This window comes from Cavia porcellus, unplaced genomic scaffold, assembly GCF_034190915.1.
Source record: "Cavia porcellus strain 051 isolate PalLab524CR breed Dunkin Hartley unplaced genomic scaffold, mCavPor4.1 scaffold_5, whole genome shotgun sequence".
Lineage (NCBI taxonomy): Eukaryota > Metazoa > Chordata > Mammalia > Rodentia > Caviidae > Cavia > Cavia porcellus.
This window is the reverse complement of record NW_026947488.1, coordinates 52,390,878-52,406,290: the sequence shown is the minus strand read 5'-3', so window position 1 is coordinate 52,406,290 and position 15,413 is coordinate 52,390,878. Positions and strand designations below refer to the sequence as shown.

Sequence of the window (15,413 nt, the reverse complement as noted above, 5' to 3'; positions counted from 1 at the left end):
ATGATGCTGGGATGGATTCATGGTACAATACTAGGATTAAGGGTACCCCCCTCTGGGTGTGAGTATTGTCTGCTCTAAGGGCCTGGAGCCTGAATAGAATAAAAGGGATGGAAAGAGGACTGCAGTTGTAGCTTGCTGCTTTGGTATTTTGTTGTTTTCTGCTTTGTTGCCTTCTGACTTCTGCCTGTCATGAACTGTTTCTCCTCTGCCATGCCACCCTGCCTTGGAGCCAGCTGAAAAACTGAAACCAAAATGAGCCAGCCAGAAGAAACCTTTCCTCCTTTAACTTTGGGTGTTGGGTATTGACCTCAGCAATGAGAAAAATAACTAAGACAATTAGGGTTTAGGTTCATTTAGAGTTAGAGCTGAGGTGAGAATCAGGGCTGGTGACAGATTATTAGAGTCAGGGGAAAGAGCCTGGCTTATATGACCTGATCCCCAGGGTTAAAGCACCAATTTGGACTGAATGCACAGGAATAAAATCCACCATATAGACTCAGAACAGAGTTGCTTGAGCACATTCAGCAGATACCACTCTACATATACCATCTTCTATCAGCCATCTGTAGACCCTGGAACTATCTGGGTGACTCAGTTGAACCCTAAAGTTGATCCAGGCCTCTCCTGAACTTGAGAAACCAGACTCCACTGAGTGTTTGCTGACCCTGAGTAATCCCTGTGTGATGCCCCTGACACCTCCATTGGCCCTCTGATCTTGAGAAAACAGAGATTATATAACTCCTTGACATCACCTAGTGCACCTGACCATGATAGACCTCTATCTCTAGTAATCTAAACTTTGGAGTCGTCTCTATCATCCAAGAGATCCCTAGGTCGATCACAGGACCCTTGAGCTGGTTGGAGATTACTCCAGTGAGGCCATTACAAGGCTCAGCCCACCCTTTTTGCTCTTCCTTCCTGAAGCACGGTGGTTCCTTCAGGCTGCCAGCTCTCCCGCCACTCATTGGGAACTTGTCTGGCCTCAGATGCTGTATTCACAGCAAGGGCTCAAAGCAAGTCTGCCTCTAAATGCCCAGGGATTCCAAAGACAACGCCACCCCCACCCATTTTGGTCCCAGGGGCCTGGGTGGGGCGGGCGCCTGCCTGCCTGTTGCTGCATTCCAACCCCAGTTCTGAGCTTCTGGAGGGTTGGAAGGTCCGGAGCGGACAAATAGTAACAAGATCTGGATTCACTTGCTGCTACTTGGTGCCCTTTTCTTCTCTTTTCTCTCTTTTTTTTAATTAGATTTTTTTTTTTTTTTGGTACTGGGGATCAAACTCATGACTTCACACTTGCCAGACAGGTGCTAACTCAGGTGCTGAGTCCCCACTCTCCCTTTTTAATTTTATTTTTGAGACAGGATCTCATTATGTAATGGAAGGCTGGTCTCAAACTCACTATATGGCCCAGGCTGGCCTTGAATTCACAGCGAACTTTCTGCTCACCTTCCTGAGTGCTAGGATTACAGGCATGCACTACCATGCCCAGTGTGGTTGCCCATTTTTAACTGAAAAACTGAGGTTTCAGTTTTCATGCTTATTTGCTGTAGTGAGTAGGGGCAGCAGATTTTGCCAGCACTGTGCTTTAGGCAGGGTGTGTGGCCTTTGCTTATCTCTCTCCTGGGTCTATCCTGTCCTTCAGGCTGCAAAATTCCTCATTGCCTGGTATGGTGGCACATACCTGTAATCCCAGCATTTGGGAAACTATGGTAGGAGAATGGTTGTCATTCAAGGCAGCCTGGGCTACATAGTGAGACTCTCTCAAAAAACAAAACCAAACTTCCCTGCAACCATGGATAGGGAAATTTAGTGTCTCTGTTTGCATCCTTCTACCCCTCTGCTGATGCTGCAGCCCTGAGATCATCTGGCTGAATTGGCAGTGATTTCCATGACAATACCCAGGACACTGGCTATCAGCTCCTTGACCCTGTATTCTAGAACTTAAAGATAAGAGAAACCTCTTATTTGCTTCTTCCATGTCTCCAATTGGGGTCCCTCTTTCGCCTAATGCACACACCCTTTCCCCACCTTCCCCAGTTCCTGAATAGTTTGCACTTTAGAGTTGTTATAGTTTATGTTTAGATGTCCCTGCAAAGACTCATGAGCTCATAGGTAGGGTTTTGCGGAGGTGACTGGATCATGGGTGTGTGATACTGGATTAGTCCACTGATGGTTTTGTAGCTGGGTGCATTTGGGAGGCAAAGCCTGGTGGGAAAAGGTGGGTCATTGTAGGCATAGCCTAAGGGTATATATCTGTCCTCCTGCCTTGATTGCTCCCAGCCCCCTGTTTGCCCTGCTATGGGCTGTTTCTTCTCTGCCATGCCCCTCTGCTATGTTGCCCTGCCTTGGAACCAGCCAACTATGGGCTGAAACCTACAAACTGTGAGCCAAAATAAACTTTGGATTCTGTCATGGTCTGTTGTGTTCCTGTGTGTAATCCACCCCATACTTTCCCTTTTGCCATGCTTCCCAACTTTGCTCAAAGTCACCACCAGGAGCTAGGGAGGGAAGGCTGTACCCAGCCTTGAGATAGACAGAGTGCCTGGAGGGAAATCCGCCAAAGACCCCCAAGGGCAGGGTCAGCATCAGACTCTGAAGGGACGGGGTGGGTTTGGGCCCTGCATTTGATCTCCCCTCATCTTTCCCTCCTCTTCAGGATGGAGTGGGCCGCAGGGGACCAAGGGAGGGGCCGGCAGGGGCAGCCTGTGTCCTGGGACCTTCGACTGGGCCTGCTTTTAAGTGGTGAGGGGCCCTGTTGAGGGCCCAGGGTGTGGGATACGATGGTGGTCCTGGGTGGTCGTTGCTGGGGTACATGGGGTGGGGTCGCTGCCAGACGGAACCCAGAAGAACTGGCACACCCTCTGTCCCCAGTGCTGGCCACCACCCTGGCCCAGGCCCCCTCTCTGGATGTGCCTGGCTGTTCTCAAGGAAGCTGCTACCCAGCCACAGGTGACCTGTTGGTGGGCCGTGCTGACAGGCTGACTGCCTCATCTACCTGTGGCCTGCGTGGCCCCCAGCCCTACTGCATTGTCAGTCACTTGCAGGTGCTGCTGGGGGCTAGGTGAGAGGTTGGGTCAGGGTAGGGCTGGCAGTGGCTAAGGCACTGATTTTGACCCCATGACCCAACCCAGGATGAGAAGAAGTGCTTCCTGTGTGATTCCCGGCGGCCCTTCTCTCCAGACAACCCGCACAGCCATCGCATCCAGAATGTAGTCACCAGCTTTGCACCACAGCGCCGAGCAGCCTGGTGGCAATCTGAGAATGGTGAGGTTGTGGGTAGACATGAATTGAGCAGGGCCACTGCCTACCAAAAGTCTGAATCCTTGATGTCTGACTTCTACCTTAGGTGTTCGCATGGTCACTATCCAGCTGGACCTGGAGGCTGAGTTCCATTTCACACACCTCATTATGACCTTCAAGGTACCTGCATGTCTGGGAAGCTGCATGAATCACCCTGCTTGGCTCCCTGTTTTCTCATTGCTCCAGCTCCTTAACCCAGGCTTCTGAGATCATGTACTCCTGTGCATGGGAGGCTCTTTCATCCCTCCACCTTCTATGTCTACACTTATTGGCCTTTGCACATTCTCTTCTACTGGCCCAATCCCAGGCTGGGTCAAGTTTTGTCTCCCTGGGGCCCATCACCCCTGAGCCTCCTCAGCAAAGAGAGCTGCCCTTGTTGGTAATCAGCTGGCTTCCTTGGTCATTCCCTCCTGTCTGTGAGTTGCTTGAGTAAAATCTCAGGCCAAGCAGGGCCCTGGACAGCCTGGGCTGGGCTTGGGTACTGGTGCCTGCTGATTAGCTATGCTTTCCATCCAGACTTTTCGTCCTGCTGCCATGTTGGTGGAGCGCTCAGCAGACTTTGGCCGTACCTGGCATGTGTACCGATATTTTTCCTATAACTGTGGGGCTGACTTCCCAGGAGTCCCACTAGCCCCTCCGCGGCACTGGGATGATGTAGTCTGTGAGTCTCGCTACTCAGAAATTGAGCCATCCACTGAAGGCGAGGTGAGGGCTGAGATGAGGGTCAGGGGTGGGGAGGGAGACTGATTGACCTGTGCAAGGGTCAGTGTTTCTATGAACTCCCTGCTCCTCCAGGTCATCTATCGTGTGCTAGACCCTGCCATCCCTATTCCAGACCCCTACAGCCCACGGATCCAGAGTGAGTGCTCCATTCTTTGCACCTGGCACAGTCCCAGCGTCTGGCTGGAGACTATTTGGGGCCTCAGTACTATTTTGGATGCTTCCTGGGGCAGGTGCCAAGCCTAGTTTAGATTGGGTGGCAGTGGACAGGAGGTCTCCCAAGGTGACCTTGGTAGCTGTAGCCCCTGAGTGGGTATAAGATGGTGAGGGCCTGCTGGGTCAGTTGGCTTCCATACCCTTTTCTTCACTCAGATTTGCTGAAGATAACCAACCTTCGAGTGAACCTAACTCGGCTTCACACACTCGGGGACAACTTACTTGACCCACGGCGGGAGATCCGAGAGAAATACTACTATGCCCTCTATGAGCTGGTTGTACGGGGCAACTGCTTCTGTTATGGACATGCCTCACAGTGTGCACCTGCCCCAGGGGCACCAGCCCATGCTGAGGGCATGGTAAGAGGCTTCAGATGGCTGGGATAAGGCGGAGGGGAGGGGCAGGTGTGGTTGGATGGTTCTTACAATCAGCCTGTGCACTTCCATAGGTACATGGGGCCTGCGTCTGCAAACACAACACTCAGGGCCTCAACTGTGAGCAGTGTCAGGATTTCTATCATGACCTGCCCTGGCATCCAGCTGAGGATGGCCACAGTCACGCCTGTAGGAGTGAGTGAGGCCCTGGCCCCTTATCCCCAAAACGCTGCAACTTAGCTATAGCCTAGGTAGAACCTATAGCTAATTGATCAACCCAGAGTGTATGCCGGCCTAATATCTCTGGTGACCCCCTCAAATCCTCTTCTATATGCTGCTCTGGGTAGGATTCCACCCAGCATGATGTTGAGGCCTTGCAGTCCTTAAGCTACCATCCACAAATTCTGACCTGAAGCTTGGATTGAAGGTGGCTCTAGGGCTCCCTCTGCCTCTTACCCTGAGGACATGTTTCCTCATGTAGCCTCTCCATTCCTCCCCCTAGAGTGTGAGTGCCATGGACACACCCACAGCTGCCACTTTGACATGGCCATATACCTGGCATCTGGCAATGTGAGTGGAGGCGTATGTGACAGATGTCAGCACAACACAGTTGGACACCACTGCGAGCTCTGCCGACCCTTCTTCTACCGTGATCCAATGAAGGACCTGCGGGACCCAGCTGTGTGCCGCCGTGAGGCTGGGATAGGGCATGAGAGAAAGGAAGGAACTGGGCAGGGCAGGAACTGGGAAGCCAGATTGCTGCACAAGTTACAGGGAATGGGGGTGGAGGAACCAGACCAGGAATCCAGGGTGGGGGCTTAAGAGATGACTGATGCTGGGCTACTTTGGTGAGAGTAACCTTGGACCACTTTTTGCTCACAGCCTGTGATTGCGACCCTATGGGTTCCCAAGATGGTGGTCTCTGTGATTCACATGATGATGCTGCACTGGGGCTGGTCTCAGGCCAGTGTCGCTGCAAAGAACATGTCATGGGCCCTCGCTGCCAGCGATGTCGTAGTGGCTTCTTTGGACTCAGTGCTAGTGACCCACTAGGCTGCCGGCGTATGTATCACAGACTCCTGTGCTGACTCTTAACCCCTAGTCTTTTATTCCTGACTCAGGTGAACTTGAGCTTGGCCAATGGATGGGCCTCCTTCCCTGCAGGTTGTCAGTGTAATACACGGGGTACAGTGCCTGGGGACACCCCCTGTGATGCCAACAGTGGGACCTGTTTCTGCAAGCGGCTGGTGACTGGACATGGCTGTGACCACTGCCTGGTGCGACTAGAGGGACCTGGGATACAAGGGTCTTAGACTTGTGCTCAGAGGACATAACTCATGGGCAATGTTCATGTTCTAGGGAATGAGTGATGAGAGCCAGTCCTGGCTAAGAAGCCTCAGGTCTGGAAAGCCAAGGGCACAGACCAGCAGTGTGGGGCCATGTGTTCACCAAGGAGTGGTAGAGGCTCATAGATGTGGTTGGGTTTCCTGCTGGTGGTGAGGGAGTCTGTTTTTGGCCCCAGCAACCCCTTTCTTCCAGCCTGGCCATTGGGGTCTGAGCCATGACCTGCTTGGTTGCCGTCCTTGTAACTGTGATGTGGGTGGTGCCTTGGATCCTCAGTGAGTACTTAAAGGGGTCTCGGGAAGGTCACGGACAGATCCTGGCAAGGAGTTCCTCTGTGAGTAACCACAGCTTTCCTCAGGTGTGATGAGACCACAGGTCAGTGCCACTGCCGCCAGCACATGGTTGGGCGACGCTGTGAGCAAGTGCAGCCTGGCTACTTCCGGCCCTACCTGGACCACCTAACTTGGGAGGCTGAAGATGCCAGAGGGCAGGTGGGGGGCTTGTGTGGTATAGGGAGGATGGCAAGAGAGGTGGGTGATCTCTGTAGGGGGTAGTGTTCCTGGGTGAGGTCTTGGCAGAAGAAAGGGGAATTGGGCTAACTAAAGCCCAAAAGGTAATTCCTCACCTGAGCCCCCATGCCCACTTCCACTCCTCTCAGGTACTCAGTGTGGTGGAACGCCTGGCAGCAACCCAGGAGACTCCCTCCTGGACTGGCCCAGGCTTTGTGCAGCTGCGGGAAGGTCAGACACTGGAGTTCCTGGTAACCTCTTTGCCAAAAGCCATGGACTATGACGTGCTACTGCGCTTGGAGCCTCAGGTCAGACCCGTGAGAGCTGACTGGACCTGAACTTCTGCATGTGGAAGTATATCCTTCATCATTCTCTTTCCCCAGGTCCCTGAGCAGTGGGCAGAGATAGAATTTACTGTGGAACGTCCAGATTTTGTGGCTGCCTATAGCCTGTGTGGGCATGTGCTGCCTAGCGATGACCACATCCAAAAGACTCTGCAAGCAGACAGTAGGTGAGGGCATCAATGGTAACACCTGCAGTAATGGGGGGCTGTGGCACCACCCCTAAGCCGGGCACCTGGAAGACCCCACTGGTTATTCATCTGTTCCTTCAAATTCTTTGTCCTGAGTGTTGTTGGACACCAGGCACTGTTGGACATGGCTCTGGTTATAGAAATAAACAAAACCAGGGGGCTGGGATTTAGCTCAGCGGCATAAGCACCTGCCTGGCAAGTGTGAGATCGTGAGTTTGAGTGAGTCCCAGTACAAAAAAAAAAAAAAAGAAACAAAACTGGGTCTACTTTTTCAGGGGTCTAAAGTTCAGAGAGTAAAGCAGGAATTAATGAGAAATCATCTAGTGTCAGTAATTATTGGGCAGTGGCATCAGAGTGCTCTAACCAAACATGTAACTGGTTTGGCTAATGTTTACTATATTTCATTTAGTGCATTTTTATATATATTTTTAATCACTGTCATAGCTACTTTTCTTTCTTTCTTTTTTTTTTTTGTACTAGGAATTGAACTCATGATCTCACACTTGCCAAGCAGGTACTTATGCCACTGAACTAAATCCCTAGCCCTCTATTTTTCTTGTTGCTGAGACAAATTATCCAACACCCAAAGTTATAGGGAGAAAGGTTTTATTTAGCTCACAGTTTGTAGAGGTTTCAGTCTATAATCAGCTATCTCCAAGGCAGGATGGTGTAGCACAGGGAAGACAGTTTATGGCAGTGGAAGGCAGCAAAAGCAGCAAGAGGAAAAAGGGTGAATCAACCCTCTTTCTGCCCCTGTTATCTTATCCAGACTTTTGAGATTAGGGTGGTGCTAGATCACTCCAATCAGTGGAGTGATCTAACAATCACCCAGCCTTAATCCTATCACCCTTAATCCCAGCATTGCGCTATAAATCAGCTATAAACTCTAGATTTAGCTGCCTCCAAAAAAGCCTATCCCTCTCCATGACTGCATGAAGCTTTGCGGGGGGGGGGGGGGGAGCATATATCTAGACACAAACCATAACAATTGTTTTTTGTTTTGTTTTGTTTTGATGCTGTGGATCGAACTCAGAGCTTTATGTATGCTAAATATGTATCCTGTGATATGTACTTTTCTGATCTATATCTGTAGCCCCAAAACTGCAATACTGGGGGTTGAACCCAGGGCTAGGTTCATACATGCTAGGCAAGTGCTACATCTCTAGCCCTTTTCTTGCATTTTCTGTAGTATAAATATTCATACATATATAGAAGTAGAAAGAATGGTATAATAAACCTGGAGGTATCCATTACAGACATTTTCTCAATGGTGACTTATGTTTAACAAAGATCACCTAGTTGTTGAGTGGAGAATAGATTTAAAGGTAGAAGCTAGAAGATTGGACAGAGACTACTGAGCTGGCCAAGTGACAGTTGACTGGACAGAGTTATAGTAAGGACAGTGAAAGATTCTAGAAAACCGAGGAGTAGAGTAGGGAGAAAAGACCGAAAGGTGACTAAGGTTTTTGATCTGGAGATCAGGCTGGTAGTGGGGGTCTTAATTGAAATGGAGATATAGGAAGGAGCAGGGCAGTGTGTCGGGGGGGGTGCAGTTGAATTTCTGTGTCTGGAATAAGTGGAAGGAGATGAGTTAGAAATAAGAATTTGGGACTTATCACTAAAGAGATGAGTCAATGACATGATCAGAGAAACAAAAGAGGACTGGAAGCAAGCTTTGGAGTACCCTAGTGTTTGAGATCAGGAAAGGAGGAGGAGTTAGGGTTCTAGGGGGAGACTCAGAGGCTCAGAAGCTAACAGAAAATTTTTCTGGAAAGTAAGGCACAGTAAGTTCATGACATACTGCTCACTGTTAGAGTTAGGTAAATCAGAGAGGTAGCCACTGGGTTTAACTAGTGGAGGTCATTGATGACCTTAGCGAAAGATGAACAGAAATCCTAGGGGAGGTAAGGTGGTGAAGACAGTGGTCTCTGCTTAGGGATTCATTGGACAGCAGAACAGAGATGATGGGCAGCTAGTGAAGGACTCAAGGGACTGAAGGATGGAGGGGCTGAGTATGATTTTGTAGGATGAGGGGAATAATTTGGGACAGTCATGGGGAAATTTTGAGAGGCTGAATGTCCAAACTGCAACACCAAACCCACTTCCTTATTGCAAAGTGCCAACACTGCAACTAAACCTGAGTACTGAGGCTTTAGTTTAGAAAAAACAACTCTACATTGACATCTTTTTTTTTTTTTTTTGCGGTATCCAGGGTCAAACTCACAACCTTGCACTTGCCAGGCAGGTGCTTATGCTGCTGAGCTAAATCCCCAGCCCAACGTCTTTTGTTTTCAAGGAAAAAACCAATAACCTGTGCTATAGGTTCATCACCACTGACCTAGGAGATGGAGAGGTCAGAGGCTATGATACAGTCTTAGTGAAGAGGACTTGAAGTTGTAGGTTGGAATCAGAGGAAATGTGAATTTGTGGTTGAATTACAAATTGGCAGGTTCTCATGCCAGGGAAGTGGTCGGGTTTGCCAGGGTCTATGAGGGTTTCCAAAGAGACTAGTCCTTTCAGGTACTGTTCAGGTATGTGAGCCCAAAAAGCCATGTAATAGGATTCTTATGTTTTTTTTTTTTTTTTTTTGAGAAAGGCTCTTGCAGTGTAGCTCAGGCTGACTTTGAATTCATGATCCTCCTGCCTCAGAGTCCCTGGTGCTGGGATTACAGTGTGCACTATTATGCCCAGCCTATTATAATCTTCCATACAGATTTGCTGTTGGGTACCTAGCAGGTGTCTGACCCAGCTGCCTTGGCTGATGGTTTGGTTGATGTGAGTGGGGTGTAAGAAGCCCTGGATGATAGGCACAGGGACCTTGGGTGATCTCTTATACCTGTCTTCATTTCCCTTCAGGTACATGGTGCTTCCCAAACCTGTCTGCCTTGAGCCTGGCACCTCCTACAGGCTGCACCTGAAGCTGGTGCGAACAGGGGGAAGTGCCCAGCCTGAGACCCCCTATTCTGGACCTGTCCTGCTCATTGACTCGGTGAATTCTTTTTGTTTGTTTGATATAAGGTCTCACTGTGTAGCTCAGGCTGGCTCACAGGCACAACAATTCTCCTGCCTTAGCCCTGAGTGCTGGGATTACAGATATGTGCCACCATGCCCGGCAACTCGGTGATCTATTGCCCACACCAACCAAGATGGCAGGGCTTATGGCGTATGCCCATGGTGGGATCTATGATAGAAGAGGCAGGCCCTCGTGGGTGAGCTCAGAGTAATGCAAAGGCAAGTGCTCTGGCAGTGCCAGTGCGGTCCCGTCTGAGGTGCACTGTTGGTTGTCTCTTCAGTTGGTGCTTCTTCCCCGTGTCCTGGCATTAGAGATGTTTAGTGCAGGTGATGCCAGCGCCCTGGAGCGCCGTGCCACCTTTGAACACTATCGCTGCCATGAGGAAGGTCTGATGCCCAGCAAGACCCCTCCCACTGAGGCTTGTGCCCCTCTTCTCATCAGCCTGTCTACCCTGATCTACAATGGTGCCCTGTGTAAGTACCTAGAATGGGGGTTGATGGGGCAGAGGTGGGGACCCAGCCTGACCTAGCCCTCTTTTATCACACAGCCTGTCAGTGTGACCCTGAAGGCTCACTGAGTTCTGAGTGCAACCCTCATGGTGGCCAGTGCCGGTGCAAACCTGGAGTGGTTGGGCGCCGCTGTAACATCTGTGCCACTGGTTACTATGGTTTTGGTCCAGCAGGCTGTCAAGGTATTTGTTTGCCCTTTGCTCCCTCCTATTCTTCTTTTCAGCTTCCCACTACTGCTCTCTTTTCTCCTTCTGGCTCTGCTTTTTCTAACTCTGCCCTAGACTTTATCCTCTTCAACCCTGGATTCTTTGCAGTTCTCTTTCCTCCCATGACCTTCCCACCCTACCCAGACTCCCCTAAGACCTTCTCCCCCAGCCCAGCCTTTTCTCTGCCTCAGCCTGCCAGTGTAGCCCTGAGGGGGCACTCAGTGGCCTATGTGAAGGAACTACTGGGCAGTGTCCCTGCCGAACTGGTGCCTTTGGGCTTCGCTGTGACCACTGCCAGCGTGGCCAATGGGGATTCCCTAATTGCCGGCCATGTATCTGCAATGGGCATGCAGATGAATGTGACACTCACACAGGCATTTGCCTGAACTGCCGTGATCACACAGGAGGAGAACACTGTGAAAGGTAAGCTTAAAACAGCTGTGAGGGAGGTGTGTGTGTGGTGGGGAGGCAGTCTACCTGGGGATGATACATCTCTCTTTCTTTATGTCCTGGCAGGTGCATTGCTGGCTTCTATGGGGACCCACAGCTGCCATATGGGGGCCAGTGTCGGCCCTGCCCCTGCCCTGAAGGCCCTGAGAGCCAGCGGAATTTTGCTACTTCTTGCCACAGGGATGGGTACTCCCAACAGATTGTGTGCCACTGCCGGTCAGGCTACACAGGTGAGTGGGTAGGGGACAGGCACAGGATCAGTATGAAGTGGCTGGCTGAACTCTTAAGTATCTCCCTTTGACCACTGGCAGGGCTGCGGTGTGACACTTGTGCCCCTGGGCACTTTGGAGACCCATCAAGGCCAGGTGGCAGGTGCCTACCATGTGAGTGTAGTGGAAACATAGACCCCATGGACCCTGATGCCTGTGACCCCCGCACAGGGCAGTGCCTACGCTGTTTATACCACACAGAAGGGCCACATTGTGCATACTGCAAGCCTGGCTTCCATGGGCAGGCTACCCGCCAGAGCTGTCACCGTGAGTATGGGTACAGGAGGGAAAGCTGGAGGTGAGGTTCTACTATTTGGGCTCCCCTTGACCACTATGCTTCTCTTGGCTGGCACAGGCTGCACCTGCAACCTTTTGGGCACAAATCCCCAGCAATGCCCATCTACTGACCAGTGCCAATGTGACCTAAGCAGTGGGCAGTGCCCATGCCTCCCCAATGTCCAAGGGCTTAGCTGTGACCGCTGTGCCCCCAACTTTTGGAATTTCACCAGTGGTCGTGGCTGTCAGCCTTGTGCCTGCCACCTAACCCGGGCCAGAAGCCCCACCTGCAATGAGGTATGGAGCCTTCCTGCAGATTCCTGGGTAGATGGAGCCAGTTGTCTACCTGGTCTCAAAGGCTCAGCCTCTGGTCAAGGCTCTGACTTTGTTCTGTTCTCTAGTTCACAGGGCAGTGCAACTGCCATGCTGGCTTCGGTGGGCGGAGTTGTTCTGAGTGTCAAGAGCTCCACTGGGGAGACCCTGGGTTACAGTGCCGTGGTGAGGCATCTGGGGTGCCAGGGTGGAAGGAGGACCTCCCAGGATGTTTCACAGGGACCCTAACTCATTGATCTGCCCTTTCTTGCAGCCTGTGATTGTGACCCTCGTGGGATAGACACACCTCAGTGTCACCGCTCTACTGGTCACTGTAGTTGTCGCCCAGGCGTGTCTGGTGTGCGCTGTGATCAGTGTGCCCGGGGCTTCTCAGGTGTCTTTCCTGCCTGCCACCCCTGCCATGTATGCTTTGGGGACTGGGATCGAATTGTGCAGGACTTGGCTGCTCGTACACAACGCCTGGAGCAATGGGCTCAGGAGCTGCAGCAGACAGGAGTGTTGGGTGCCTTTGAGAGCAGTTTCCGGCACATTCAGGAGAAGCTGGGCATGGTGCAGGCCATTGTGGGTGCTCGAAACACCTCAGCTGCCTCCACTGCACAGCTTGTGGAAGCCATAGAGGATCTACGGTGCGGATGGGCCAGAGGATATACGGTGAGATGGGGCAGAGGACCAGTGGACCAGGGGTACAGCCTCTCTAAATACACTTCCAATTGATGCAGGAGTGAAATTGGGGAGGCCACTGAGCAGCTGACTCGGCTGGAGGCAGAGCTGACCAATGTGCAAGATGAGAACTTCAATGCCAACCATGCACTCAGCAGTCTTGAACGAGATGGGCTTGCACTTAATCTCACGCTGAGGCAGCTTGACCAGCACCTGGACTTGCTTAAGCATTCAAATTTCCTGGGTAAGTGAGCTAAGTAGGCAGGTGGACCAGCACTGATCTTCAGCTGACTGCCTGACTCTGTCCAATTTAGGTGCCTATGACAGCATACGCCATGCCTACAGCCAGTCTGCAGAGGCAGAACGTCGTGCCAACACCTCAACCCTATCAGTACCCAGCCCTGTGAGCAACTCAGCAGATACCAGGCATCGGACAGAAGCGCTAATGGGTGCCCAGAGGGAAGACTTCAACCGCAGACACTTGGCTAACCAGAGGGCATTGAGTGAGCTCTCTGCCCATACCCATACCTTGAGCCTGACAGACATAAATGAACTGGTGAGGTGCAGGTGTGGGGTGGGACAGGTGGGTATGGGTGTTCACTCCCCCAGAGCCCTGACTTGTGTGCCTGGCAGGTGTGTGGGGCCCCTGGGGATGAACCTTGTGCTACCAGCCCTTGTGGAGGTGCCAGCTGTCGGGATGAGGATGGGCAGCCCCGCTGTGGGGGCCTCGGCTGCAGTGGGGCAGCAGCTACAGCAGACCTAGCACTGGCCCGGGCCCGGCACACACAGGCAGAGCTGCAGCGGGCACTGGTAGAAGGTGGTGGCATCCTCAGTCAAGTAGCTGAGACTCGTCGGCAAGCAGATGAGGCACAGCAGCGGGCTCAGGCAGCCTTGGACAAGGCGAATGCTTCCAGGGGACAGGTGGAGCAGGCTAATCAGGAGCTTCGAGAACTTATCCAGAGTGTCAAGGATTTCCTCAGCCGTGAGCTTTCCATGTGCCCCAGGCCATGTGGTTGTGCCTTCTGTGTTTGTATGTCTCTCAAGGTTCATATTAGTATCTCAGAGCCTACACTGAATCTATCTTTATGACTCCATGTCTGGTCCTTGAGGCCTTGCCCAAAATTGGACTCCCAGTACATGTTCCTTGCTGAGTTTTTGCCCTCTGTATAGTCCCTTTCCCCGGTTGCATTCTTATGCTTATTAACAAATCTGAGTACATACTCCAATATTATATTTCCATGCTCATGCTGGAGAATTTCTCTTTAAACTTGTGTCTGTGTCCCCATAGAGGAGGGGGCAGATCCTGATAGCATTGAGATGGTGGCCATGCGGGTGCTAGAACTCTCCATCCCAGCCTCACCTGAGCAGATCCAGCACCTGGCAAGTGAAATTGCAGAGCGGGTCCAGAACCTAGAGGATGTGGACACCATCCTGGCGCATACTGTGGGAGATGTGCGTCGGGCTGAGCAGCTTCTGCAGGATGCACAGCGGGCACGGTCTGACCTCTACCCAAGTTCTGGTCCCTATCCCTGACACCTGGTCCTGGTACCTGTAAACCCTAATTTCCTCTTTTCTTCAGGAGCTGGGCTGAGGCTGAGAAACAGAAGGCAGAAACAGTACAAAAAGCACTAGAAGAAGCCCTGCGGGCACAGGGTGTTGCCCAGGGTGCTATCCAGGGAGCAGTGATTGACACAAAGAACATAGAGCAGACCCTGCACCAGGTGTGGTTTCGTTAGGACATCAGTGGGGTTAGATTATGGGCTTGTACTAAAATCTGTTTAACTCTGGGCTCACCCATGGCAGGTACAAGAGAGGATGACAGGTACAGAGCAGGCATTGAGCTCTGCAGGTGAGCGGGCTCAGCAATTAGATGCTCTCCTGGAGGGTCTCAAACTGAAATGGGCAGGAAACAGCCTGGCGGCCTCTACAGCTGAAGAAACAGCAGGCAGTGCCCACACTCGTGCCCAGGAGGCTGAGCAGGTGGGTTGGGCAGAGCCAGCTGAAGGAGTAAGTTAAAAGGCTCCCACTGGGCTATTTCCATCCTGAGGCTGTCCCCTACATCCGCAGCTGCTGCAGGGCCCAGTAGGCGATCAGTACCAAACAGTGAAGGCCTTAGCTGAACGCAAGGCCGAGGGTGTGCTGGCGGCACAGACAAGGGCAGAACAACTGCGGGATGAAGCTCGGGGCCTGTTGCAAGTGGCTCAGGACAAGCTGCAGCGACTACAGGGTGAGAAGAAGTGTGTGGGTAGGAGCCAGAGGTGGGACTGGAAAAAGATCCTTAAACTGATACCTTCTCATCACCCTCTTCTCCTCAGAACTGGAGGGCACCTACAAAGAGAACGAGCGCGCCCTGGAGGACAAGGCGGCTCAGCTGGACGGGCTGGAGGCCAGGATGCGCGATGTGCTTCAAGCCATAAACCTGCAAGTCCAGATTTACAACACCTGCCAGTGACCCCGGCCCAGAGCCTACACCCTCCAGAACTCCACAAGGCGCTTCTGTCTGCCTCCACATTAAAGAGATTTCCGCCTGGCAAGGCGCCAATAAACCAGTGTGAACCCTTGCTGTGTTTGTTGTCTGGACTCTCGGGACAAGCACTGCAGTAGGGAGTGCTCCAGGAGGACAAAGCACCGCAGCCCCTCCTCCTCACTCAGGAGGCCGGCGCTGCACATCCGGAGCGCCCACCCCCCCCCGGAAGTGCGTC

At 52.0% G+C, this 15,413-nt stretch overlaps 1 protein-coding gene across 1 annotated transcript; it reads left to right on the top strand.

Moving 5' to 3' along the window:
- Positions 1–2,458: 2,458 nt before the first annotated feature.
- On the top strand, positions 2,459–15,272 carry Lamb2 (laminin subunit beta 2). Its single transcript, XM_003476666.5, has 33 exons — positions 2,459–2,578; positions 2,657–2,742; positions 2,872–3,044; positions 3,132–3,264; positions 3,347–3,420; positions 3,817–4,005; positions 4,096–4,159; positions 4,393–4,595; positions 4,685–4,805; positions 5,113–5,301; positions 5,493–5,672; positions 5,775–5,887; positions 6,150–6,229; positions 6,313–6,445; positions 6,613–6,771; positions 6,847–6,974; positions 9,852–9,984; positions 10,289–10,481; positions 10,556–10,699; positions 10,915–11,146; positions 11,240–11,403; positions 11,485–11,709; positions 11,798–12,015; positions 12,120–12,216; positions 12,305–12,677; positions 12,771–12,955; positions 13,026–13,267; positions 13,345–13,693; positions 14,000–14,207; positions 14,291–14,432; positions 14,515–14,691; positions 14,779–14,938; positions 15,027–15,272. The coding sequence occupies exons 2-33, from the start codon at positions 2,658–2,660 to the stop codon at positions 15,161–15,163; spliced, it is 5,403 nt and encodes a 1,800-aa protein (XP_003476714.1). The 5' UTR covers positions 2,459–2,578; position 2,657; the 3' UTR covers positions 15,164–15,272.
- Positions 15,273–15,413: the final 141 nt, after the last annotated feature.

Bases quoted from the DNA above. Each gene is read 5' to 3' on its own strand.
- Lamb2 (XM_003476666.5), top strand. From the start codon at position 2,658: ATGGAGTGGGCCGCAGGGGACCAAGGGAGGGGCCGGCAGGGGCAGCCT. The intron at 13,268-13,344 runs GTGAGGTGCAGG...TGTGCCTGGCAG, and splicing joins TGACAGACATAAATGAACTG to GTGTGTGGGGCCCCTGGGGA. The intron at 14,208-14,290 runs GTCTGACCTCTA...TCTTTTCTTCAG, and splicing joins CAGGATGCACAGCGGGCACG to GAGCTGGGCTGAGGCTGAGA.